General features: G+C 37.2%; 1 protein-coding gene and 1 pseudogene across 1 annotated transcript in view; both read right to left on the bottom strand.

Annotated features, from left to right (window-relative positions):
* Positions 1-206: 206 nt before the first annotated feature.
* Positions 207-27247, bottom strand: part of RRM1 (ribonucleotide reductase catalytic subunit M1) — a 40255-nt gene continuing 13214 nt past the window's right edge. The window contains exons 4-19 of the mRNA XM_006043376.4: positions 27057-27157; positions 25257-25316; positions 24360-24399; positions 23951-24113; positions 19415-19556; positions 17048-17131; positions 15758-15919; positions 15315-15394; positions 12468-12669; positions 9723-9872; positions 9295-9516; positions 7498-7574; positions 4568-4703; positions 3619-3714; positions 2361-2549; positions 207-824 (exon numbers count right to left, since the gene is read on the bottom strand). Of these exons, the coding sequence (XP_006043438.1) occupies positions 639-824; positions 2361-2549; positions 3619-3714; positions 4568-4703; positions 7498-7574; positions 9295-9516; positions 9723-9872; positions 12468-12669; positions 15315-15394; positions 15758-15919; positions 17048-17131; positions 19415-19556; positions 23951-24113; positions 24360-24399; positions 25257-25316; positions 27057-27157 (2090 nt within the window). The 3' untranslated portion in view covers positions 207-638. The remainder of the gene's footprint in view (positions 825-2360; positions 2550-3618; positions 3715-4567; positions 4704-7497; positions 7575-9294; positions 9517-9722; positions 9873-12467; positions 12670-15314; positions 15395-15757; positions 15920-17047; positions 17132-19414; positions 19557-23950; positions 24114-24359; positions 24400-25256; positions 25317-27056; positions 27158-27247) is intronic.
* On the bottom strand, positions 12676-15305 carry LOC102402618 (annotated as a pseudogene).

Genomic DNA, 27247 nt, shown 5'->3' with positions numbered 1-27247 from the left:
AAAATGGGTAAAATGGTAACATTTAGTTATGCTTATTTTGCCACAGTTTTTTAAAAAGAGGAAAAAGGCACATATTAAAATCAGAATTCTATATGGTGTCTAAGTAATTTGTCTTAAAATTTCTTCCCTGAACTCTCAAAGAACAAAAAATGCTTTTACAAATTTGACCTTTGAAAGAAAATAAGTGACAAAATTAGTCTCACACAGTCATTTAGAAATGTTTATTATCTTTATTTCAGAATGACCTATTTAGACCATACCCAAATAAAGGCCCCATCAGCACTTCTCACAGGTTATGACTCATTTTGCTTCTATGCACACACCAAACTTTCCTTACCAAAATGGAAGTCACCAGAAAAGGGGTGCCAGATGGGTGATAAAAACCCTACTTAATCACTCCCTATTTGCAAAATGACTTCTTTTGCATTTCTAAAACATCTAGTTTGATTCCCAATATATCAATTTAAAAAAATCATTACTTTCACACGTATACAGAAACAGTACTTTAAACCACTTGATCTTTTTGCTGCAAAAAGGTCCAGCAAAGCCGTACGACTTCAAGCAAACCTACTGCACCTATCTATGCTCAAGAAGTAGTTTGGCTACTGAGGAAGTGCTGGTCTCTTCTAAGCCCTTCCTCAGGACCCACACATCAGGCATTCATCTCTGTTCTCCAAAGAGCACACCATGGCTGCTGTGTTCCTCTCCTTCTCTTCTTCTTTCGATACCTTTTCCTTATCTTTCAGCTTTTCTTTATTTAGAGTGAACTGGATTGGATTAGCAGCTGGTCTTGTCCTTAAATAATACATCCCAGTCTTCAAACCCTGAAAGGGAAGTAAGTACAACTAACTAGGAGAAGCTGTGAGAACATTAAACATTCAAGACCAATGTTTAAAACACATTTCCATAGACCAGGTCAAACTGCTTTCTAAATCTGGAATTATATCTCCTCTAGGAAGCCCCAGCTGTTTTTTTATTTGGGCTTCCCTGGTGGCTCAAATGGTAAAGAATCTGCTTGCAATGCGGAGACCTGGTTTGATCCCCAGGTTGGGGAGATCCCCTGGAGAAGGCAAAGGCTACCCACTCCAGTATTCTTGCCTGGAGAATAACATGGACAAAGGAGCCTGCTGGGCTGCAGTCCATGGGGTCGCAAAGAGTCGGACATGACTGAGTGACTAGGCACAGCACACACACAGCACAGGAAGCCCTCTCAAAAACGCTGAGAGAGAGAAGGAGACAGACAGTACCCGCTACCCTTTTCACCACTAAAACAAGCTTATCATTTTCAAAATGTCAAATATTTTTGTTCTCTAGTCTTTTTTTGTTTGTTTACGTGCACGACTTCCAAGTGTACCTAAGAAAACATGTCTGCTTTAGATTGTAACTATTTAGAGGTCTAGACCATTTCTCTGTATAAGTACAGATGACAACTATCTCATGGTTAAGAATCACCACCTTCTATTCAGTACCCCCAGTCCTGGAACACAGTACAAGTTCAATAAAAGTTTGTTAAATAAAGGATAAAATTATAATTCTATATAAATACCTAGAACATTGTTAGGGAATAAGAATACATTATAGGGACTTCCCTGATGGCTCAGGGGTTAAGACTCTGCCTCACAAATGCAGGAGACACGGGTTTGACCCCTGGTTCAGGAACTAAGATCCTACATGCTGCAGAGCAACTAAGCCTGCACCACAGCTACTGAGCCCGCAAGCACCACAACTAGAGGGTCTGAGTGCCCCAAAAAAAAGAACCTGCAAGCCACAACTAAGACCTGATGCAAGTCAAATAAATAAAAATAAATATTCTTTTTTTTAAAAAAGAACACATCATAGACTCACAGGTCTTTACCAGTTGGCAGTGACTAGCTAAATGATTGGCTTTTATTCTGTTTTAAAGCTGGGAAACAATGGGTATTTTTGAATAGGTGGTTGATGTATAGTTTTATTTTAGGAATGGTAGCAGGACACAAGCTGGCCTAGAGTAAAGATACCAGAAGCAAAGAGATCAGGTAAGAACTTGAGAATAAAGGTGGTGGTGGTGATGGAATAGAAAGAAAGGCATTTAAGAAACAGTACAAATGAACAACCAACAGCACACGGTGAATGATACATGGGAAGTAAAGGAAGGATCATAGATAACTCCTATGAGCTTACAAGCTTCGAATAAAATAATCCCACCCAAAATAAGAAAATTCAAAGTGAGAGCTTAATCTAGTGTAAACCCACATGTTAGTTTTAACATATTGGACTTAAAGTGAAAGAACTTCCAGGTGGCAATATTTAATAGGTAGCTAGAAAATAAAACTCTGTTCCAATTCTAAAGTATTCTAAGTTGGTTGACTTCCTCCACCAACCTGTTTCCAGCCGTAGAAGTGCATACTAGTGAGTTTGCCATAGTTAGGCTCAGCAATATGTATGTTCAAAGACTGGCTTTGATCAATGAAAGCGCCTCTCTCGGCGGCCATCTTGAGCACGGTTTTCTGAGAGATTTCCCACACAGTCTTATAAAGCTGCTTCAGGTCATCAGGAATTTCTGGTATGCTCTGAAAAAGGTAAAGCAGATGCTATTGTACTCTGGTTGAAGAAAGCAGTATAATTAATAGAACGATGCCCCAGGGTCTGGCTGTGATTCTACTTCCAGTCAGATCTGATCCTAGACATTCCATTTAATACAGTATGATCCTTATCAAGTTTCCTAAGACTACTCACTTCCAGTTTATGAAGTCTAATAAAACCCCATCTAACCAACAAAATATCAATCTGGTGGTAGTTATGTAAGATTCATTTTTAATTGGTTAATGGCCAAAACATTCACTGTTTTAGAGGCACTTAATAAAGGAAGGCCAGATCAAAGCTAAGCAATAAAAGACCCTTGAGTTTTGCAGAAAATACAAAAATTCAGGGCTGTAACTCACAGAAACATGACCCAAGGAAGCAATGAGACAAAAACCCTTTAAATATGGTAGGACTCCACAAACTCCACTCGAAGTCAATAGAAATAAGGCTTTCTTATTTCTTAGGTCTAGGGTTAGTGTGCATCAAAACATAGGCTGGCTAATGCTACAGTTTCCATCAGCAAATACAGAAATGTTACAGGAATCTTTATCTGTGTTGCTGAGCAGACCAATATCTAATAAGTGGCCTCTATCTACAAATAAATGCTTCTTGATTCTCAATTGCAAATATTTTATTGTTAAACACTATTTGTGGCTCTGTCTTTTGAACTATCAGTCTTCAATCTCCATCAAACTTTTTAATTAAGTTTGACTCTAATTTCAGGCTTTACATCACTGGTCTCCAAAATCTGATGCACTTTGGAATTATCTAGAGAGTCTTTAAAAAATGCTGATGCCTGAACTCTCATTCCCAGACATTTAATTGGTATGGGAACAACCTAAGCTTCAGCTTTAATAGCTCTTTAATGTATTCTAACATGCAGAGAAGTTGGGAACCATTGTTTTATAGTGCTGCACAAACAAGAGGGTAAGGCCTGGATATATGACCAGAGTGAACAGCCATTCTTTCTCTGTATTGCCTGGGATAATCGAGAAGGTACCAATGTTCAACTTAGCTCCTGAAGAGCACACTTTGGTTTTTTTGGTCATTCTGTACCTGGATGGACCCATTGCATGCAATAATCTGATTTTTCATCTCTTCATTCCACAAGCCCCGCTCAGTAAGATCTTTCAGTAAGTGAGGATTTACAATCTGAAAGGAAAAGGAGAAAAAATGTGAAGGAATAAACAACAACAGGGCCTGAAGAGGATTACACACTTGGAGTTTAACATTAGATTGCTTGGTAAATTCTATTTTTTATGAAACTGAGTGACATATCTCATCACATGAAAGCTATATTCCTCTAAAATCCTGACACCTGTTATTCAAAACATAACATATAGTACTGCAAAAGTGAAAGGAGCTAACTGCCTAAGCTGGGTATGTAGAATGATTCTTTTCTTGTTTTAAGTATGGACACAATAAATACTTGAGAAAATTATAAATGTACCCAACCCAAACCTTACAGAAATTTACTTCAGAATATTTGTAAATTCACAAATAAATATCTTTTAAATTAGTGGTTCTCAACCTGCACACAAGAATTACTTGGGAACCTCAAAAAAAAAAAAAAACAGTGGTCCTTCCCATCAGAAATTCTAAATTGTAACCAAGGCTGAGAACCACTATCTTAAAAGATACTTCTATACATTTGGAGTATCATCAACTTAAGCATGTGAGGCTACAGTATATGTGTTATAGTTTAGCACATGTAGTATAGCGTAGTATAGACATATACTACATGATTAAAGAATGGTTACACATTACATGAACTCCAATATCAACAAACTGCTTTCATACTCAACCCTCAATCCTTCATTCTTCTGACAGATATTTATAAAATGTCTATTATATGCTGAAATAACATAAATAATATTGACAGCTCACTTAATCAAAACTCTGCCAGCATTCTAAGATAGAGGGGCATCCTAAATATGAGTAGCATTTACTCCTAACATCAGGCTTCTAAAAGACTTTCCAGTAGGTCTGGTTGTAATCTTCTTACCTGAAATTCTCCTGACAAGACTCTGCGAGTGTAGATGTTACTGGTATAAGGTTCAATTGACTCATTATTTCCCAATATCTGGGCAGTAGAAGCAGTAGGCATCGGGGCAATAAGTAAACTGTTTCTTACACCATACCTGAAGAAAAGGAGATTATTAGGTGCTGGTCCTTATGCTACTATCTGTCAGGAAGACAGCTACTTTAATCAACATAGTAAAGTAGCTGCTGTAATACCATACATGCACCACACTCACATGCTGACGTTTGCATTTAACCCCTACAGGGATGCAACTCTACAGTATGCCCCTCTCCTAAATGAATGACTGATTCCTCAACAGAATTATCACAACTTTTACTCCTGACAACCTTTATCATGCCATGACTTATGCCACTTAAGAATCACAGCACTTGATACACCATCTTGCCCAAGGAAACACTCAAATGGCTGTTGGAGAGTCCCCACCTGTTACAGGTACACTCATTTAACCCTCACTCTTTTCTAAGAGACTATGTGATCACTGTGCTAGGCTCTTTAAGGAAATTTAATGATGTGAAAGTGGTAAGACCCAAACATCTATCACCACAACTCTTCTTTATACTGAATAAGATAATGAATGGAGAAAATGATGCTCAAAGTATAATATTCTTGACTTCCTCTATCACCTCATTAATTAAAGTTCCTAGATGAATGCTTACACCTTTTGAGTCCATTCAGTGCCAAAGAGAGTGCTTAAAAATGTAGTATCTGAGCTCTGAAAATCTTCAAACTGTGCTAAACACATCTTTCAAAGCTCAGCCTAGGGACTTCCCTGGTGGTCCAGTGGTTAAGAATCTGTCTTCCAATGCAGGAGATGTGGGTTTGATCTCTGGTTGAGAAACTAAGATCCTACATGCCTCAGGGCAACTCAGTCCACGTGTCTCAATGAAGAACCAGCACAGTCAAAATAAACAATAGTAGTAGTAATAAAATAGTAATAATAAAAACCTCAGCTGAAGAGATACCTATGCTAAAACATCTTTCCTGATCAGGCAGACAACACTAAGTAAAACTGTCAAATACAAGTATGTGCATTGCAAATATTTTTTATGACCTGTACCTTTACGTATATTTTATTTGTGTACATGTCTCACCTTACTTAGTTTCTCAAGCACAAAGAGCTTGCCTTTGCTGCATTCCATACCTCTAGATTCATACAGTACTTAGCACCGAGCCTCATATCCTAATGGAGTGTGTACAACTGAAATTTCAGCTTCTCTATGTCACTTTCACCAGGGCTTCCCTGGTGGCTCAGATGGTAAAGCGTCTGCCTGCAATGCGGGAGACCAGGGTTTGATCCCTGGGTCAGGAAGATCCCTGGAGAAGGAAATGGCAACCCACTACAGTACTCTTGCCTGGAAAATTCCACGGACAGAGGAGCCTGGTAGGCTACAGTCCACAGGGGTCTCAAAGAGTAAGACACAACTGAGCTAATTCACTTTCACTTTCATGTCAGTTTCTAGTTGTGAGGCATCAAGTAAACCACCAACTAGCTCATGTCTACTCCCTCAGTAAAGTGGACAGTGGTTTCCTGTCCACAGACAAGAAAATGTTTTGAAAAGTCACATACATCCAAACTATGGAATCATCTGTAATCACTAAAAACATTAAGTAGATTTGCATGTACTAAAAGAGAAAGCTCTCCAAACTAAATCACTAAATAAAAAGTCTCAGAATGTGTCAAGTTTGTAAAGTTTAAAAATAAAATAAAAAAAAATAAAAAAAAAAAAAAAAGAATGTGTCAAGTTTGATCATATCTGCAAATGAACTGAAAAAGGTCTAGAAAAATATACACCATTCATGCTGGTGATCTCTGAGAAAAGAAATAAGTTGGTTTTTTGTTTGTTTTGTAGGACAAGTGGTTGGTAGAAGAGGTATAAAAAAGGACTTTTACTTTCTATTTTATTTCTGTACTTGAACTTTATTAACAATGAATGTGTATTTATGTTGAAATTTTTATTTTAATTTTGAAACTTTAAAAAGTTATACATAAAAGACATTTAAACTACAGTATTTTGAGAAAAAAACAAAGTAAAAATAGAGTTCATGGGCATTTTTTTAAAAATCGAATTTGCATGTAAATACACATATATATACAAACCCAGAAGAAAGTCTGAGGATGACAGACAAAAAAATACAAACAGGTGGTCCTGGGGTAATTTTCATTTTACTCCCTTTTCATTTGTATATTTTTCTAAATTGTCTAACATATATTATTTGAGCAATGAAACAATCTGAAGGTAAACGGGTATATTTAAAGAGCATTTTAAAGCAACTGCTTCCTTCTGCAAACATTAAACACTATGTATATTCATTAACCTGGACATGTCAGACAGTCATGATAGAAAGCATAGAAAGCAAAAGCAACCTGTTTCAATAGAAAAACATTCTGCCTGCACTCAAATTTCTTATGTTTATTAATTGAAAAGGCCTACAGACTCAATTTTTACATTTTTCTTTCCAACAGTTTAATACATTAAACCCTCCAAAAGCTCTTTAAATTCCCTAGTGTAGTCCTATGATAATCAATTCAGTGAAAGCCATTTATATGCCCAATGTAATTAAGCAATAAATAAAAGTGGAAAACATTTAAAAAGCAAACACACTTGGAAATATGAATGCTTAATGAGAAAAAGAATTACCCATTCTTGCTAGTTAAGCCCTAAAACAACATCGACTAATAATACCTACCAAGTATTAAAATGTTTTCATTGCAGGCTACTATACATATATTGTCCTAGGAAGTATTTTCACAATAACAGTTCTATAGATAGGTCCTTTTAGTCCCATTTAAAAGAGAAAAAGATGAATTTCAGAAGATAAAATAACATACCTAAGTTTGAAAGAGGCACGATAAAAACCTGAACCCAAAGCTACTTTACATCTCTACTTACTTTGCAATCTTCTCCTTGAGAAGATTCCAGTCCCACAGGTCTGTAGGAGTAACATTCCACATATCATACTGAAGGATCTAAGGAACAAACAACCCAAATTGATGATAAATCATTCAATGATCATCTGAAACTATGACAAAAACCAAGCAAATGACTAACTGCCATGTCCCCATATCCCAACAAATGCTGTCATGTAAGGAGTATAAGGTCCAGAGATTTTCCTAGACAAATTGCTATGTAGTCATATTGATTCAAAGCAGGCTGATTAAGGCTTACCTCTTCCCCTTATCCCTGCTGAGTCCTCTCAGAAGACCCATATCATCTCTACAAACCAGGAAATTTTAACAAATGAAAGCATGTTGCTGAAATGTATTCTCTTTTTGTACAATAAAAGAATTACTCTACCCTCTACCTTCATCTTTCTTTACAGCCTTGATCTATCCTATCTCTAAATACTACCTACTTAGCTAATTAACACCTATTTTCAAACAATGTAGAGTTCCTAAATATCAGTAGGAACTGTGAGAACTAAATCTAACATCTTATTTTACAGGGAAGAGAATCATCCTACTGGGGATAAAGGCAGTGTGATGGCAGAATGCTAGGACAGCACTCAGATTCCCACCTCCTGGGGTATAGGCCCTCAAACTCTCCTCCTCTTCAGTATATACAGGACCTGGAAACACGATGGATGTCACTCACACAATTGTGACAAATGTGAAGGGTTTCTGCAGATGCAATTAAGGTTGAGAATCAGTTTAATTTTTTAGCAAAAAGGGAGATTATCCTGGGTGGCCCTGACCTGACAAATGAAAATGCCCAAATTGGTGACTGGACTGGGCTCTTGAAATGAGGGACTCTCCCTCCTACTGGCTTTGAAGCATCAAGATGCCATGAGCTCTAGAACTGCAAGGAAATGAACAACCAGGAGGGCTTGGAGGACTGTGCCTGAGATGAGATCACAGCTTCTACTGACATCTTGACTTTGAGAGACCCAGAGATTAAGCTAACCCAAGTCTGCACTCCTGACCCATGGAAATTGATACTGAATGTATGTTGTTTTAATCTGCTAAGTTTAGTTATAGAAAACTAATACCTGGGAGTTCCCTGGTGATCTAGTAGTTAAGACTCAGTGTTTTCACTACTGTGGGCTCAGGATCCCTGCTCAGGGAACTAAGATCCTGCAAGCCATGCAAGGTACCACTCCCTTCCCCACCCATCCAAAAAGAAAAAAAAAAACTAACTCAGCATTCTTCCTACATCTTTTAGCAATAATTAGTTTTAAATAAAAGAGATTAAAATAGAATATACTTTTACTCCAGAGAACAAAAGGACTATATGAGCTTCAGATGTCTGGTGTAATAGATTACAACTTTAGTGGCTTAAAATAACAAAATTTATTCTCTTGCAGTCTTGGAGGCCTGAAGCCCAAACTCAATATGTTGGGAAGGCCCCCTCCATCCCCAGGGTCTAGGGGAGATTTGGTTCTTTGCCTCTCCCAGCTTCTAGTGGCTTCAGTTCTCCTGGGCTGTGGCTACATCTCTCCAACCTCTGCCTCTATGGTTGTGTTGCTCCTTCTTCTCTGTGTCTCTTGTAAGGACAACTGTCACTGTATTTAGGGCCCATCTGGATAATCCAGGATAATCTCCTCAATTACATCTGCAAAGACCCTTTTTACACCAAATAATTTAATAGTCAGAGGTTCCAGACATTAGGATGTGAACATCTTTCTGAGGGCTACCATTAAGCCTACTACAGGAACCCATAGGCAAAGAGAAATTTCATCCGTATACTTACTCCTTTGCTGACTGGAGAGCCCTCATAGGTTTCATATGGGCCATACTCCTTGGCCAGGTCACAGCTGGCTTCCAAGGCTCCATAATAAATGGTTTCAAAGATCTGCTTATTCAATAATTGGGCCTCTGGACTCTCAAAAGGGTACCTCATCAGAATAAAAGCATCTGCCAGACCTTGTACCCCAATTCCAATGGGGCGATGGCGTTTATTTGACAAGCTTGCCTTTGAGCCAATAGATTTAGAAAAGAAAGAGATGACATTAATGAACAGTAAAACCAACATTCTGTACCAAATGACACACTCTCTATCTCAGTTTTCTCACACCATTCCAATCATTCCAATGATAACATGATGACTAGAAGACTATGATCAACTCCTTCCACCTTGGATTTCAATTATCACCAATAAGCAGAGAAATCTATTCATACCTCTGGGACAGGGTAGTAGTTAATATCAATAATTTTATTCAAGTTTCGGACAATGACTTTGGTGACTTCAGCCAACTTTGTAAAGTCATATGTGTGTTCTGATGTGACATACATATTCAGGGCCAGGGAAGCCAAGTTACAGACTGCAACCTAGAATTTGAAGAAAAAGGGTTAAGAATCACATGATTTTTATTTCAATGACACTACCCTGTAAACTTCTAAAACTTGTTGACATTCAAGTTTTAGTTTCTATCTTTGACTGCTTCCTCTTCACCATTCACCTGTTCATTTCTAAACCCCAGGACCTATTCCCATGTGTGACGGTTACATGCACCAGTGAGACAGCTTAAGATGGGGGAAGAACCATACACTCCACAGTACAAGGCTCTTTACCAGACGTATGTCATTGTGCTATAATTTTTATGTATGTCAGTAGATGTGCACTGTCTAATGCAACAGCCACTAAATAAAAACTACATGAAATTTAAAATTTTTTATTAATTGCACTAGTTATATTTCAAGTGCTCAGTAGCCACCCAATACAGAACATTTCTATCACTGTAAAAAGCTGTTCCAAATTACCCATGTCTACCTCATCGTCACTGAGACTCCAACAGCCATAACAAAGGATCCAAGTTTGAATTTTAAGAAAGCTCTTTAGGTGATTCTTACTACACTAAGTGGTGAGCTTTTTCAGGTTAGGGATCATATCTTTTTTATCCTTACATTTTCAGGACTAGCACCACCACACCTGGCATATAGCAAATGCTAAATAATAATGAATATACTTCCTTCACCGTTTTGATTATGACTCTCCCAATCCAAACTCTCAACTCCTCTCACCTAGACTCCCTCATGCCCTTCATACCTAATCAACTCTACACATCGTGACAAAGTACCCATTTTTAAAACATAGCTCGAATCACATAAGCCTGATAAATGCAAGGGAGAAAAATAAGGCAGGAAATTGGGGCTAAGGATGGAAGGAGTGCCATTTTTAAATAGAGTCATCAAGGGAGACAGCACTGAGAATGTGACATATGAAGAAAGAACTGAAGAAGTTAGAAAGCAAGTCACATGGCTCTCTGGGGAAAAGAGCATTTTACCACTCAAAACTTCTGCAGCAGGAGTATGAGAAATGGCAATGAAATTAGAAGGGTTGGAGCACAGTGAGCAAGGGGAAAAATAAGAACAGATGAGGTGGGACACTCAGTTGTGTACCATCTCACAGGGCATTATAAGGGCAGAAATGAGGTAATGATACATACTACAGCATGGACAACTGACACAAAAGGCCCAATATTACATGATTCCATTCATACGGAATGCCCACAACAGACAAATCCAGAGACATAAAATAGATCAGTGTTGCCAGGGGATGGGTGAAGAGGGGAACAGAGAGTGAATGCTAACAGGTACAAGGTTTCTTTCTGGGGTGGTAACAATGTTCTAGAATTAGTTATCAGTGATAGTTGTACAACTTTATGAATATACTAATAAAAAATCACAGAACTGTATCCTTTAGAAGGGTGAAATTTATGGTATGTGATTTATATCTCAATTTTTAAAAAATGAACAAACTCTGGATGGGTTGGAAAGTCAAAGATAAATATTGTGCAGAGAATGGTATTATCTGATTTTTTGTTTTTAAAAAAGGTCATTTTATTCTCTGTAATACAGTCTAACTATATAACAATATAAATATATGCCAATTTCCTCCAACTTAATTGTAAGTTTCTAGAGGGCAGGGACTGAGCCACATTCATTTGTATCTCAGAGCACCTAGTCTGGTGTCTTACACATGCCTGGTGGTCAGTAAACTTTGTGAAATCAAACTGCAAGCTCAGCAGTATGTTCAGCTCACTTACCATTTTCTTTGACTTTTCATCTGTCATGTTTTTAGGTCCTAGAATTCAGGATCTGTTCCTTCCTCCTCATTTAGCTTACATCCAATATCCACATAGTCTGTCATCTAACGCAACAATCTCTATAAAGTAACTTCCAACTGCTTCTCACACTAAGCCATTCTATAACCAGAATCAAGAGCTATCCTTCCCATCCTAGCAATGCTATTTTCCTTTCAAAAATCTACAAGGGCTTTCCTATGTCTGAAATATGCCAGCTTTCACATACTTTCTCTCTTCCCTCAACCACAGCCATCCCTCCTTTAATATATCTGCTCCATCACAATAAACTTACTTTCCACTCACTGCACAAAACCTATCCCTGTCTCTAATCTGTCATACCAGTGGTTCTTCCCAAATAGAAAGCTTTTTCATAAACTTCTTTTTAAAATAACCAAATCTATATCCCATTTCCAGCCTTGCCTCTTCTATGAATGGTCTTAAAGATTTGAGATGAGAATTTTGTCTCACATTCACTGAAAGGACTCTCATGCTTACTATTTTAAACTGAATACAGACTCTAACACGTTACTGTGTTTGTCCTAACTCTAACCTAAATAATTATGTATTGCTATTTTTCTCAAGAAAAGATTATTACAACAATGTGTGTGTAAGAAAAAGTCTACAGTCTTTTCTATATGGCTCAGACTAGAAGATTTTTAAGGGCACACATCATACCTCTTCCTTCCTTTATAATCTATTTCAGTGCCCTTCTGCTTACAGCAAGCTATGAACACTCCCTTCACTCAACTCAAGGGAAATCAAGTGAGAGATTCACAAACAATTCACAAACTCCTAAGATTCTTCTCTCAGTACCCGAGGCAGAAGTTCTTCTACCTACCTCATCTTTGCTGGTATACTCTACTATTTCTGTGCACAGGTTGCTGCATTTGATGGTTCCCAAGTTCTGCTGGTTGCTCTTCCGATTACAGGAATCTTTGTAGAGCATATATGGGGTACCTGTCTCTGTCTGAGACTCAATGATGGCATACCAAAGCTGCTGAGCTTTTATAACTTTGCGGACACGACCTTCTTTCTCATACCTGGAAGGCAAAGCTAGTATTATTTTAATATTCCCTAAGAAAATCTTTATTGCAGACAACATGAAGAGAAACACCAAAATATAAAATATTGAAAACTCTTAAATTTTTACTAAGTTTTGCTAAGGGAAAAAAATTAGGAATATGATACACATTTTACCATGGCTAAAGCCAGACCCACTAAATCAATAATACCTTCCATAATAAAAAGGAACAAAGACTGAAGTAGTTAAACAGTGCCATTGTGCTACAGCAGTACTCTGGTGCTATTACTTAATGAGCTTCTGACACCTGCACCCCAGTTGCTCTCAATTCCTGTGTGCAATACAAAAGCATGACTTGCTTTATCAAATGTACTTTATAATAAAGCAAATTAATAACTCTACATTAATTGTTTAGAGGATCTATTAAAATATGATTTAACTTGAACACCTATTTACATGTCCCAAAGATTTTTGTTCTGTTTCTTAATAATAATTATTATTATTAATTAATATTAAGAATATTATTCTTATTAATTAATAATAATTAATTTTGTTATATTAAAAAAGAAATATTTCCAGGGCCCACCTGGTCTGCTCCTGCACAGAAAGGGTTAACTTTTAACATTCGATTATCAGGGTACTGGGATGCGGGTGGTAAGGAAAGGCAGATTGGCAAGAGGGAGGGCGCTTAACAACAGAGAGGGACAAGCCAATGTGTAACTGCTGCTGCTGGGGGCCCTCCAAAACATCCAAAACAGAAAAGGGAGAGGGTGCCTGTCAGAGACAGAACCAGTGGTGTCCCAAGGGTTGTCACACTTCTGTTCCGCGTGTCTAATGCTCTGGAGTGATCTGTCCTTTCAGACACCTCTGTGAGGTTCCAACGTCAGGATCCATCCTTTCCTCACAGTCCCAGCACGTTCAACTCACAACACAGTTTTTAAGGAGCAGCCCCTCCCCAAGTAAGAGGAAAGCTGGAGGTCCTTCCTGAGAGGAGGGTATTCTGGGGATGAGCCACTCCTGGGGTCCCCCTTCAGTCCCTAACCAGGCGGTAAATGTGGTGCTGGGCACCCCGTTCACTGGTAAAGACCTCGAAGATGTAGGCGGTGCAGAGCAGCAGTTCCTAGGCGTCTCTGTGTCACCACCTGGAGGATGGTGAAGTTCTCCAGGATGCTGTCCATTGCATGGCGCTCCAGCAGCTGCCGCAGCTTGTGAAAAAATTCACCAGGTGCTTGCACATGGGTGAGTGCAACATGTGGTACACAAACCTCCCATCCTCCATGAGGGTGTGTTCTGTCTCCACCTTTTCCACCACCTGCTTGCCAAAGGAGTAGACCTTAAAGGAACATGCAAGGGTCACGTGGTCCAGGCTCTCATACTGGCTGCTCTCTCCACAGAAGCCACTGCTGCCGCTGGCGGCCCCACCTCCTCACCACTTGGGCCCTAGGTCAGGTCCACCCAGAACCTGACCAGGAAGAAAGTGTGGCTGGCCCCACGGTCACACAGTTCCTACAGCTCCTCTTTTTTCAGGGAATTTGTCATAGATCTGTCAGATGTCCACATTCTCGAGGCAGGGCACTCCAAGGTTGGAGCAGTGCAGGCTGATGTGTACAAACAGGTGCTGTGACCAAGTAGTGCCCAGAGCCCAAGCCTACCAGGCTGGGGGTGATGTGGCAGGTGGGGGCAAAGCAAGGGGTAAGAGGGCTTGGGAAGCTCATACCCTGGCAGAGCAGTAGATGGAGGATTCAGTGACAAGGAGAACAGTGTCTTTGAGAATGGCTTCACATCTGGAACATTCCAGGAGGGCCCAGAAGCCCTGACCTAAAATGGAAAGGGCCTGGGGCCTGAGGACTGGTGGGACCCAGTCTGGCCTGCAGGGAAGGTGCTGAGATGAGCTGGGCAAAGGACACAGTAGTCATTGTCTGGAAAGCCTTGTCCTTGGAAACCTGGTCCACATTCAGTGTCTTGAGCATCAACTGGATTTCCCCAGACTTCCCTTGGATCAAAGCCTGGACACGACTAGAGACTGTTTGCGAGTTTAGGTCTTCCATGTTCTCAGTTTGATGTTGCAGGCAATCAGTTTATCACAACCATACAACTTGACTCCATTGAACAGAATTTTCCACTGGCCACAGGATGGGTAAGTGGCCGTGGCCTCCTGGAAGCTCTGCTCAATGTCTGTACTCTAGACACCCTCTGCATCTGTCAGGGCCCTCATCGCCCCCCACCCCCTCACTGCCCTCCTCACTTCCTTCCATACTTCCTGTCCAGCCACTGCCATTGGGGGTGTTCCCCTACCTGGGCATCCTAGCCAGGGGGCTGGGGGGAGGTTTGTCATGAGTAATTTTTTTGGCCATGCCACGCAGCATGCTGGATCTTAGTTCCCCAATCGGGGATCAAATCTGTGGCCCCTGCAGTGGTAGAGTGGAGTCTTAACCACTGGACAGCCAGGGAAGTCCCTCCAAAGTTTTAAGAAAGACAAACCAAAATTTTGGTGAAGATTCAGGAAGAAAACATACTAAAACAAAATTACTAGTCACATTCTCTTCTAGATGCTTCTGAAGAATCCTAGAAACTAGGCTAATGATTGACATAGTTTTGAAATTTACATCCTATAAATAAAAGAAACAAGGTTAAAACATTATTACTTTTGTGTTTTTTCCATACCTTTCATATAGCTTCTCAAATTCTTCTCCCCAGACCTCATCCAGACCAGGACACTCATTTGGACACATCAAAGACCAGTCCTGCCAAGGGAAGAAGAGTACCAACCATAAGAAACTTCAAATAACCAATCACACATGGTCCATTAGGAATACTACAAGGGAGAGGGTGGCCTCCATAGACTGTCTTAAAATTCTGCTTCAGAAACAATATTTAGGCTCAAGTCCAAACATCTAGTTCTGCCTATTTGTTCATGACTCCTAAAGCATTTAGAGCATCTGCTTTAGAAAATAAAAATCCAAGAAGATAAGAAAGGCATCTCTTGGTCAGCATGCCTTGCTGCTGCATAACATATAGGTAGATTCTTCCTAAGCATGATTTAAGATGACTGAGGAGAAAACTCATATGAACCAAGTTGTTATTACTAACAAGTAACTATCTCTCACCTGATTAGTCTCCACTCGCTTCATGAAGAGATCTGGAATCCAAAGGGCAAAGAAAAGGTCCCTGGCACGCTGTTCTTCCTTTCCTGTGTTCTTCTTTAAATCAAGGAACTCAAAGATGTCTAAATGCCAAGGTTCCAGGTAAATAGCAAATGCCCCAGGTCGCTAAAGGTAAATAAATCATCATTCTTTTCAGAATCAGAATGAAATAAAGGAACTTCATATTTTCCAAAGCACTTCAATAATATCTTCTTGGATCTTCACTACAATTAATGAATTACATGAGATAATACAAATAAAAGTACTATAAAATATAAAGTAGTAGTATTTTTCTTACAATCCTAGGTGTAAAAAAGAACAATTAACACAAAGAAAATGTAGAACAAGAAAGACTAAATAATTTATCCAAAGTAACACAGTGAACTAGAGATGAAGCTTCCTCTTCAGCTGTCATGCAGCTCACTTTACACTCTATGATGTGTATGTAAAGCCCAAAAAATTGCTTTAACTTTGACAATAAGTTGTGCTTTTTATTAAAGATCACAAAAAGGTGGTATGTCTTAACAAGGTCCTCACAGATTCCATTAGATAGGCTAGATGGCTGCAAAGTATCCTGCTGATAACATTGGAAAAATGGCCCAATACTCTCTATTTTCCCCCTATAAAACAGGCCAAGTTTTGCTTTTTGTCTTTTTTTTTTTTTAAATAAAAACCTAGAAAAAATATTACAACCCCTTTTCAAGATTAGGTATCAACATGTGCTTAATCGCTCAAACGTGTCCAACTCTTTCCAAGCCCATGGACTATAGCCTGCCAGGCTCCTATGTCTATGGGGATTCTCCAGCCAAGAATGCTGGAATGGGTAGCCATGCCCTCCCTCCAAGGTATCAATATGAGTCACCACTTTAGAAATTCTTTGCAAATAAACTGTCTTGTAAGAAAGCTGACTAGATCACTGGCTGCCTGGAGCCAAGGATAACGTACGTATGTGTAGGAGTGATGGATGATTAATACAAAGGTACACAAGGAGACACACTGGTGTCTATGTTCTATGGCTTGACTGGTGTGATTACACAAGTATATAATCATCAAATTATATATGTATAATATATATTGTATATGTATACTTCAAGTGTCTATACTTTAAAATAAGTAAAAAGTATACACACATTAAATTGATCATAAAAGTGGAAAAAAACAGAGTTGTTAGAAACATACATAGTGAGCTATCTTATTATAGCTTATATGAGATTTTCAGTTCTGATTTCTAGGACTTTCACTCACAAAGCATACCTTGTTTCCACCTTGATCCACATATCGAGCTGTGTTGTTATATACTCTCAGCATCGGTACAAGACCATTGGAATTGCCATTAGTCTGAAAAAGAAACAGGATAAAGTCATCCAGAGGAACAAGAGGCGGTCAGCAAGGAAAAGAAGAAGATGGCTCAACAGCAGGCAAATTACTTTCTCCCAGTCTAGCGTCATCTGCTCCCCATCTCTACCTCTGCTTTGAAAACATAATGCCCAACATAAAATAAAACTGTGGAATAAATTACAAACATGTACAACATTATTTCATGGCATCTCTAGCTTACGATGAGAAATAACAACTGTAAGTCAAACGAATCCAAAATCAGGATAGTTGAATTTAAACCCCCATACTTTCAAAAGGTCATCATATAATTAAATACTTTGGGTAGAGTAAAAACCCTACCACAGTATATTTTTCCCAAAAGAATTCAAGGCAATTTATAGTAAGAATTATATGCAGTGGATAAATCAAGACAATAAGGCAAATGGAGATTCTCCAATAAATACATTCTAGAATGAAGATGAGATACCTATCAATTTTTTAAAATAATCATTCTAACCCAAGGCAAGCCTTTAAGCAGCCTAGAAAGATAATGAACACCACATAACAGAATGGTTTTCTTCTGGACTCTCTTTCTATAGGGCGAGATATTTTCTTCACCTTATAGAGGAGGAAACAAACTCAGAGAAGTAAAATAACTTCTACTAGGCCACACTACTAGTAATTAGTAGAGACAGGATTTAAATCCAGGTCTTACTCAAAATCATTACCTTTTTTCTTTTGTTTTTTAAACTGAAGTATGGCTGATCTACAATATTGTTATTAGTTTCAGGTATACAGCATAGTGATTCAGTATTTTATACTGAATGTGATTTCAGCATATTATACTCCATTATATGTTATTACAATATAATGGGTATAATTCTCTATTCTATACAGTATATCCTTTCTTAAATATTTTATATATAGTAGTTTATATATCAGTTAATGCCATATCCCTAATTTGTCATTCCCTGCTTCCCCGACCATTTGGTAACCACAAGTTTGTCTTCTTTATCTGTGAGTCTGTTTCTGTCATGCATACGCATCCATTTGCATTATTTTTAAGATTCCACCCAAAACCATGATCTTGACTCCCAGTGAATAGCGAACTAAAAGAGCTGAAATTTACCTCATAAAGTATTAATGATTAAGCTTGAACCCTGGCTCTATCACATATTAAATGACTAATCTCTGGAAGTAATTTAACTTTGTAAGCTTCAGCTTCCTCACTTGTAAAATGAAAACAACAGTGGCTGTACTCACAAAGTTACTGTAAGGAGTAAAGTTTACTGTGTTTGTAATATCTATCTATCTCATAAGGTTGTAGTAATTCACATAAAACTTATATACAACATTTAGCATATAGTAAGCAATGAATCCGAAGAATTGATGCTTTTGAACTGTGGTGCTGGAGAACACTCTTGAGAGTCCCTTGGACTGCAAGGAGATCCAACCAGTCCATTCTAAAGGAGATCAGCCCCGGGTGTTCTTTGGAAGGAATGATGCTAAAGCTGAAACTCCAGTACTTTGGCCACCTCATGCGAAGAGTTGACTCACTGGAAAAGACTCTGATGCTGGGAAGGATTGGGGGCAGGAGGAGAAGGGGACAACAGAGGATGAGATGGCTGGATGGCATCACCAACTCAATGGACGTGAGTTTGAGTGAACTCCGGGAGTTGGTGAGGGACAGTGAGGCCTGGCGTGCTGCAATTCATGGGGTTGCAAAGAGCTGGACACGACTCAGCGACTGAACTGAACTGAAGCAATGAATAATAAAAGCTATTAATATTATTTTTGCTAAAGTAAATCAGAATTCCAAAATCTGAGCTAAAAAGGACCGTGCTGCTGCTGCTGCTAAGTCGCTTCAGTCGTGTTCGACTCTGTGCGACCCCACAGAGGACAGCCCACTAGGCTCCTCTGTCCCTGGGAGTCTCCAGGCAAGAATAATGGAGTGGGTTGTCATTTCCTTCTCCAATGCATGAAAATGAAAAGTGAAAGTGAAGTCGCTCAGTCGTGCCCGACTCTTAGAGACCCCATGGACTGCAGCCTACCAGGCTCCTCCGTCCATGGGATTTTCCAGGCAAGAATACTGGAGTAGGAAAAAGGACCCTAGGGCCCAACTAATCAACCTCTAATAAGATAGAAGTAGTGAAATCACTCATTCTAAGTTGCACAGCCAGCTAGTAATTAACAGAGACCCAGGTCTCCCACACTCCCGCAAATGCCCTCTCAACCACAACCCTGGTTGTTTATGGACTTGAGTCCCTCCAGCCACATACTTTTAGTCACACAAGAGAAGCTTACCCCAGCAATGTAGCTGCCAGTAGCTCGAATACAACTCACAGCAACACCAATTCCACCAGCGGACTTGGAAATCAATGCACACTGCTTTAGAGTGTCATAAATGCCTTCAATGCTATCATCTTTCATACTCAGAAGGAAACAGCTACAGGGGGAAAAAGTCACAATTCAGCAAGGAAATGAAGGAAAGTCAAAAAACAACTACGTAATTCAAAGAGAGTAAGGCAAATAAATGATCTAAAACTTACAAATTTTTTTTTTAAGAAGGAAAAAAAAATTTTTTTAGATGTTTTTAGAAGGAAAAAGAACCAAAACCTGGATATGACACAATGAAACATATCAGCATACATTGTTTTAAAATCATCTTGCCATCTACTCTAGATGCTGAGCCTACATGAAAGTCTTAGGGATAGGTAAAAATATTAGCTTACCTATTCACCAGATTACAAATGTGCCATTATAACATTTTCTGATATAAATTCCTAAGCATACCTAACATCTTTTCAAGCCAAGAAATTTAAACATTTATGAAAAAAAAAACCCCACCAATCCAATAATGAACCAAATTTGATATGTCCATCAAAATTTAGCTCCCTTACAGTCTTTTTAAAGACAATCCTTCTACCTGTGATTTGGATCTCATCCTCCTACTCCAGGACCCTTATTCTACCAATGATTCCTTTTACCAACTTTAATATTCATCCAAACAAACAGACTTTATCTTTTGACTTTTTCTATTGAATATTCAGACATTCAGAAATAATAGAGAATTTATAACATATACTTTGTACTTACCATCTGCCTCAAGAAATTTGATACTACAAATATAACCTAATATATATATATATAACAAATATATGCTGTTTCCATGCTTTCTACGTTCCTTTAGCATTTACATATGTTCCACAATTTAAAAAAATTTCTGGTTTCATACTATTGTTCTGCAACCCGCTTTTATTTAACTCAGTGTTGTTTTAGAGAGTCATTCCTACTGATACATATAGGACCAGTTTATTTTCATTGCTGTAAGATATTCCATTGTATGAATATACCAATATATTTGTCCATTTGCCTGCTGATGGACATTTAGATTATTTCCAACTTGTTTGCTATTCTAAACAATGCTCCTGTGGAAGTTTTTAAACATATCTCCTTGTGTTTATATCTAAGGATTGTCTATAGGGTGTAAACCTAGGAAAGGAATTTCTGAGTCAAAAGATATGCATGTGTTCCACTTTACTAAAGAGTCTCCAAAGTGAATGAGTAAGTATACTATATCAATCAATGCATGAGCCTGCCCACATGCTTACCAATACTTAGTTCATCAGCCTTTTCACTTGTATCAATCTGTTGGGTATGAAATATCTCATTATGATGTTAATTTTCACTTTCTTAATTAAAAGCAAAGTTTAACATCATCTCACGTGTTTAACAGCCAATCAGTTTCTTCTACAAATTAGCCCATGTTTCTATTTGGTTTTGTGTCTTTTTCTTATAATCTTTCAACAATTAACATACATTGCAAGTTTCCTCTCACCGTCTGAAACCTTTTTCACTGTATTTGGTTTGCTGAAGTTTAAAATTTTAATGTAGTCAATTTTTCCTTTATGTTGTTTGCTTATTATATCTATTTTAAGAAACCTTTCACTCCTCTGAGGTCATATATATTCTATCAAGATGTAGGTTGATAGTTATGACATCTGCAACTCACTGTCAAATGACTTAGCCAAAAATATTTTTAATTTTAAAGACAAAAATAAAAAATACATGTATATGCAAAATATCAGTAATTTTTAAAATCTAGGCATAAGTGGGTATATGAGTGGAGTTCACTCCTTTTCTTCAAATTTTTCTAAATGTTTGAAATTCATATTAAAAAGCTGGGGAGGAAAATATTTATTTTCTCTACATGTTCTTCTAAAAGATTTTACTTTCATATTTCTATTTTCCTCTTGAATTTATTTCTGTATATGACATGAAGAAAGGAAATCTAATTATACATTTCCCTACAGGATAACCGATTTTCCTAGCACTGTTTTCCCAATGAAATGCAATGACATCTGTTATTCATCAAGTTCTCATATAATCCACAAAGTAGGGTGTTTACTCTAGGATAGATAAACATAGATTTATAGTAGTCCTGAATCTAGCAGGACTTTTTCTTCAAAACTGTCTTGCTATTTATATTAATTTCTTGTGGCTACCCTAACAAATGCCACTAACTTGGCGGCTTAAAATAGAAATTAATTCTCTCACAGTTTAGCAGGTAAGAAGCTCAGCATCAGTTTCACTGGGCCAAAATCAAGAACATTCCTCCAGAGGCTCTAGTGGAGAACATTCCTAAAGGAGCCAGCTTCTGGTCTCCTCTGCTTATAGCTACCTCACTCCAATTTCTGTCTCTATCTACACACTGCCTTCTTTTCTTCTGTATGTCTTATATTTCCCTTAGCCTCTGTCTTATAAGGATATTTTTTATTAGATTCAGGGCCCACCTGAATAATTTGGGATAATCTCCCTATGTCAAGATCTTTCTTGGAGGGGGAAAATGACAACCCACTCCAATATTCTTGCCTGGAAAATACCATGGACAGAGAAGCTTGGCAGGCCACAGTCCATGGATTTGCAAGAGTCAAAAACAACTATCTGACTAAATAATAACGTAGATTTGTCAGTTTCTGTTTTGTGGATACTCTAAGAAGCTAAATAATTAAAAGTATTATTTGTGATTAAAAAAAAAACAGATCTTAGTCATACCTGAAAGACTGTTTTTCCTTATAAGGTAACATTTATAAATTTCAGGGATTAGGATCTGGTATATTTGACCAGCACTAGATTATTCTTAGCCATTTGCTCCTCCATATAAATTTTAGAATCAGCATGTTGAAATTCTGACTGGAATTACACTGAATCTGTAGATTAACTTGGGAAAAACTGACACTGTTATAACATTAAATCCACTTATGAAAATATGATCACTCTTGATTTGTTATATAACGTCCTTCAATTACGTTTTAGAATTTTTTCCTTAAAAGCTTTGCACACCTTTCATTAGATTTATTCCTGAGTACCTTCCAGTATTATACATTTTAAAATTTAAATCTTCTTTTTTTGGTTTCGTTTTTTATTTGCTGTGTCCAACTCTTTTGCAACCCCATGGACTGTAGCCCACCAGGCTCCTCTGTCCATGGGATTTCACAGGCAAGAACACTAGAATGGGTTGCCATATCCTTCTTTAAGAGATCTTCCCAACGCAGGGATTGAACCCACGTCCTCTGCATTGGCAGGCTAATTCTTTACCACTGAGTCATGGGAAGCTCCTTAAGTCTTCTAACAGCTAAAGTACAAAAATTAAATTAATTAATGTGGAATTTATATCCAGATATTCTACTGAAGGGCTTCCCTGGTATCTCAGATGGTAAAGAATCTGCCTGCAATGCAGGAGACCCAGGTTTGATCCCTGGGTCAGGAAGATTCTCTGGAGAAGGGAATGGCTACCCAATCCAGTATTCTTGCCTGGAGAATTCCATGGACAGACGAGCCTGGCAGGCTATATAGTCCATGGGGTTGCAAAGAGTCGGACACAATTGAGCAATTAACGTACACACACACACACATTCTGCTGAAATCCTTTTACTCCTAATAACTTGTCTGTAGATGCTCTTGAGGAATCATTAGTTTCATTCCCTCATTTCCAACCTTTTTTTTTCTTATCTTACAATTACAATGCTGGCTCAGGCCTCCACTACAATGCTAAAAACAGAGGTCCAACAGGTCTAAGTTTTTAGTGGATATCTTTTACCAAAGAAAGGAAGTTATTTTCTACATCTATTTTGCTATTTTTTTATGAAAGTATTAAATGATATAAAATGTTAGGGCAATGAATTACATTAATACACTTTTTGATGTTAGCATATCCTTGAATTCCTGGGATAACCCAACTTGCTTAGGGTGTATTAGCTTTTTTTTTTTTTTTTTTTAAATAAATTACTGGACTCTGTTCCAGTGTTTCCTTTCTCAGAAAATGACACCATAATAAATCTTGTTATTTACCCATAAACTCAGGAACCACTCTTGACTCATTCAAATCACCAATTCTGTCAATTTTACCTCCTAAATCTCCTAAATCAGTCTACTTCTCTCAATCTCTACTTTCACTTCCCTAACCCAAAATACCTACTCTCATACAGACTACTACTAGAATCCTCTAATTATTATCAGAAAATACTTTATTGAGATATAATTCACATACCACACAATTTCCCATTTAAAGTGTACAACTGATGGGTTTTAGTATATTTACAGAGTTGTACAACCACCACCAGAAACAAGCTTAAAATTTCACTACTGGCATTTGTCTCTCATCAATTTGTTTACCACAATGCAATAAGAGAGTTTTCCAGAAAGTAAATCTCATTTAATGATTAAATGTTTATCAAATTAATTTTTATGTGATGAACTGTCTAGTTTCTTCCGGTCAAGGTTTATTTCCCTGGTCAAAAGCATTTTAGGATGTTAAAAGTGACTATAGGTGACACATACCTAGAAAGTTGTGGGCGGTTGGTACCAGCATTGAAGAGAGTGGGAGAGGCATGGGTAAACCACCTCTCAGAAAGAAGGTTGTAGGTTTCAATAGCAGCATCAATATCTTCTTTGTGAATCCCCACAGATACCCTCATCAACATGTGTTGTGGTCTTTCAGCCACTAAAAACAAGAGAAATTTTTCGCATGAAAACTAGGCTGAGATAGGAACTTGAGTCTAAAAAAAGGAACAACAAAAGACAATTTAAAAAATTTTATACCAATAAGCAGCAAGATTATTCATAAACTAAACCTAAAGCTTAAAGTGTTACTTAGAGTTTAAATAGAAATGTTAAGGCAAATAGCTTAAAGTTCTATTTTCAATACAATGAACAGAAAATGTAACACACAAACACATTCATGTCTCACCCTTCCCATTGATCTTCAACAAATAGGATCTCTCCAGTGTCTAGAAAAAGCAAAACAACCGAAAAACTTCCAGAGCATAGTTTTTAAAGACATAGTAGATATATCATTCACAATATGCAACTGTTTAAATCTACTCAGTTTTTAAAATAATCTTAAATGACAAGAACATCATATTTAGATTTACTAGCTTTAGCTTAGAACATTATCAATTGACTATTTTTTCAGAAAAGAATGCCTGAAAATTTCTGGAAAAAGCTAACTCTACATTAATATGTATAATGTTAATAGCAGAAGTTGTGGTATTCACTATATCATAATGGTTCATATCATTAACATTTATAAAATGCTTATAACAGCCTAGGTACTGATCAAAGCAACATACACACACAAACTTCAAGAGCATTTGATATTGAAATTTTATTATTATCCCCATTCTAAAGATGAGAAAATTGAAGGACAAAGGGATTAAGTACCTTGCTAATAAGAAATGAAGCAGTGATTTGAACCTAGGTGGTCTGACATCAGCATTCACATTCTCAATCACTATATAACACTGTTTATCAACAAAAAAGTACCTAGAAAATCACTTAGCACATAGCAGGAATTCAATAAATAGTTGTTGCATATACAGAATAATATTGAATCATTCTGGCAAATTACTTGCATAACTCCACGGGTATCCAGAAATAGTATTTGGAAAATTTGGAAACTGCAAATGAATAAGCTATCTTTCTTTAATTCAAACAATCACCACTACCCTAACCGCACTAATCCCTCAGGACCATCCCAACTCCCAACAAATTACTACCTTTATAATTATATCACTAAAACATAAACAAAAAACTGCATTTCCTAATTGAAAAAGGAATTCCCACTCATTTGAAACCCATTATTTACCTTAAAGCCAAAGTAATTATAAGAGAAATCTCGGTCATAGATAATTGCAGAATTCAGGCGCTAGTGAAGGTTTAAAAAAACAAAAACAAAAACCCATAATTAAGATAATTAGACTTATTTTCACAAAATTTGTTACCTTTCAGCCCTGATTTCAGAACTAAAATTGATACAGGATACAAGAGATAACACTAAGTATTATTGTTGTAGAATAGAAATCCATACCTAATATTAAGGAAAAAAATTACATAAATTAAGTATCCTAACTAGGTTTAAAAACACATACATTAAAAGACTAGAAGAAACATATAAGTTGTACATAAGTAAAAACATAAATGTGACTTTCCCTATTGTGCTTACAGAGTCTCTAAAAAGGGAAAGAATATGAGCATAAAAGGGACTATATTATCATCCTAAAACATGTTTTTAGATTAGCTATTAATCCAAAAGTATTGGAGCCATATAAATACTAATACATATCTTTATTTTCCATTTTAAACTGCACATAACAATATATGATAAACAATTACATTAATTCTAAGGCTAATCAAATCCATAGTCCTTTAACAGGTTTTAAACAAAATATTGCTGTGACAGTGATGTTTTAAAGCAGAACTGGCCATTGTTACAGAGCTTTTGTAGGCTATAAAGCCATTTAAAGGAAAGAAAGCAATTAGGTACTAATAATCATTTTGGACAGAGGAACATAGAGCCAATTTTTAAAAATACTATCAGTGTTGCCATATAAGGATCCATGTCCGAGGACTAGAAAAATCTATACAAAACTCCTCACTTTCTCTTAAACTTTTAAGGGCATCTTTGTTGCCAAAGGCAGATAGGGGCTTTGCATGATTAATGGAGAACTGAGATACTTGATTATCAAAATTTATATTTTAGATACAGGTTTTTGATGTCATTAATTTTTGTTTCTCACCCATCTTCAAGAGAATACACATGAACACAACTCACTCAGTTTTCTCTCAGTCTCTTTAACATGTGATACATATTTACAAATAGCCAACGAATCACTCTATTACCTTCAGTTAAAACTGATTTCTAATCTGTGCAGATATGCATGGTAAATAAATCTGTGTGCAAAAGGCCTGGCTGGATCTACCCATCTTTCCCTCTGTCCTCTGAGATGTACTTAAGAAAGGAATTGAAACACAAATGGATAATTTTTAAGTAGCTGAGCAAGAAGATCTTCCAAAATTTTATCTGAGCAACCTTTTTGGAAGTCAGTTTGGCAACGTCTACCAAAATTTTGAACGCACATACTTTTTGGCTCAGCAATTCCACTGAAAGGATTTACCTCACCAATTACTCATCTATGAGCAACTCATTACCATATGAGAATAGCGACTGCAGTGATAAATGGAAAACAAATATTCATCACTAGAGCAATTCTTACATATATATATATAATGATGATATGGCTATAGGATGGAATGCTATGCGGGTGTTAAAAAGAATAAGGTAAAATTATAAATGCTAATAAAGAACTATCTCTAAGATACACCTGTAAGTGAAAAAAATATTAGAAAGAATAGTATGCACAGTACATTACCACTAAAAGGCAAAATAAATGTACATACACCATGTGTTATAGAACAATTCTGGAAAAATACATTTTAAAATGACAAAGTGCTATTCTTTCTAGACAAGAAAACTAGGATTCAGAGAAGGAGAATTACTTTTTACCTCTATCATTTATCATAGTGTTTAAATTTTTTAAAATGTGTTCATTGCCTTAAAAAAAAAAAACCTATAAAAATTTTTTCACCAGAAAAGCATTATACATACATCTTTATTTGCCAAAACAATATCCAATGTTGACTTGGCCACCATGGGAGAGTGTTTGCCATTGTGTGGGTTTATATAGTTGAAGAGGTCTTCCATTACATCTAAAAACAAAACAACAGAAAATTAAAATACCAAAATCACTTAACAGCAAGTTCAATACTCAGGTTAACAATTTAAAAGTGGTTCTCAAC

Source organism: Bubalus bubalis, chromosome 16 (assembly GCF_019923935.1).
Source record: "Bubalus bubalis isolate 160015118507 breed Murrah chromosome 16, NDDB_SH_1, whole genome shotgun sequence".
NCBI classification, from domain to species: Eukaryota; Metazoa; Chordata; class Mammalia; order Artiodactyla; family Bovidae; genus Bubalus; species Bubalus bubalis.
This window is presented reverse-complemented; position numbering and strand designations above follow the sequence as displayed.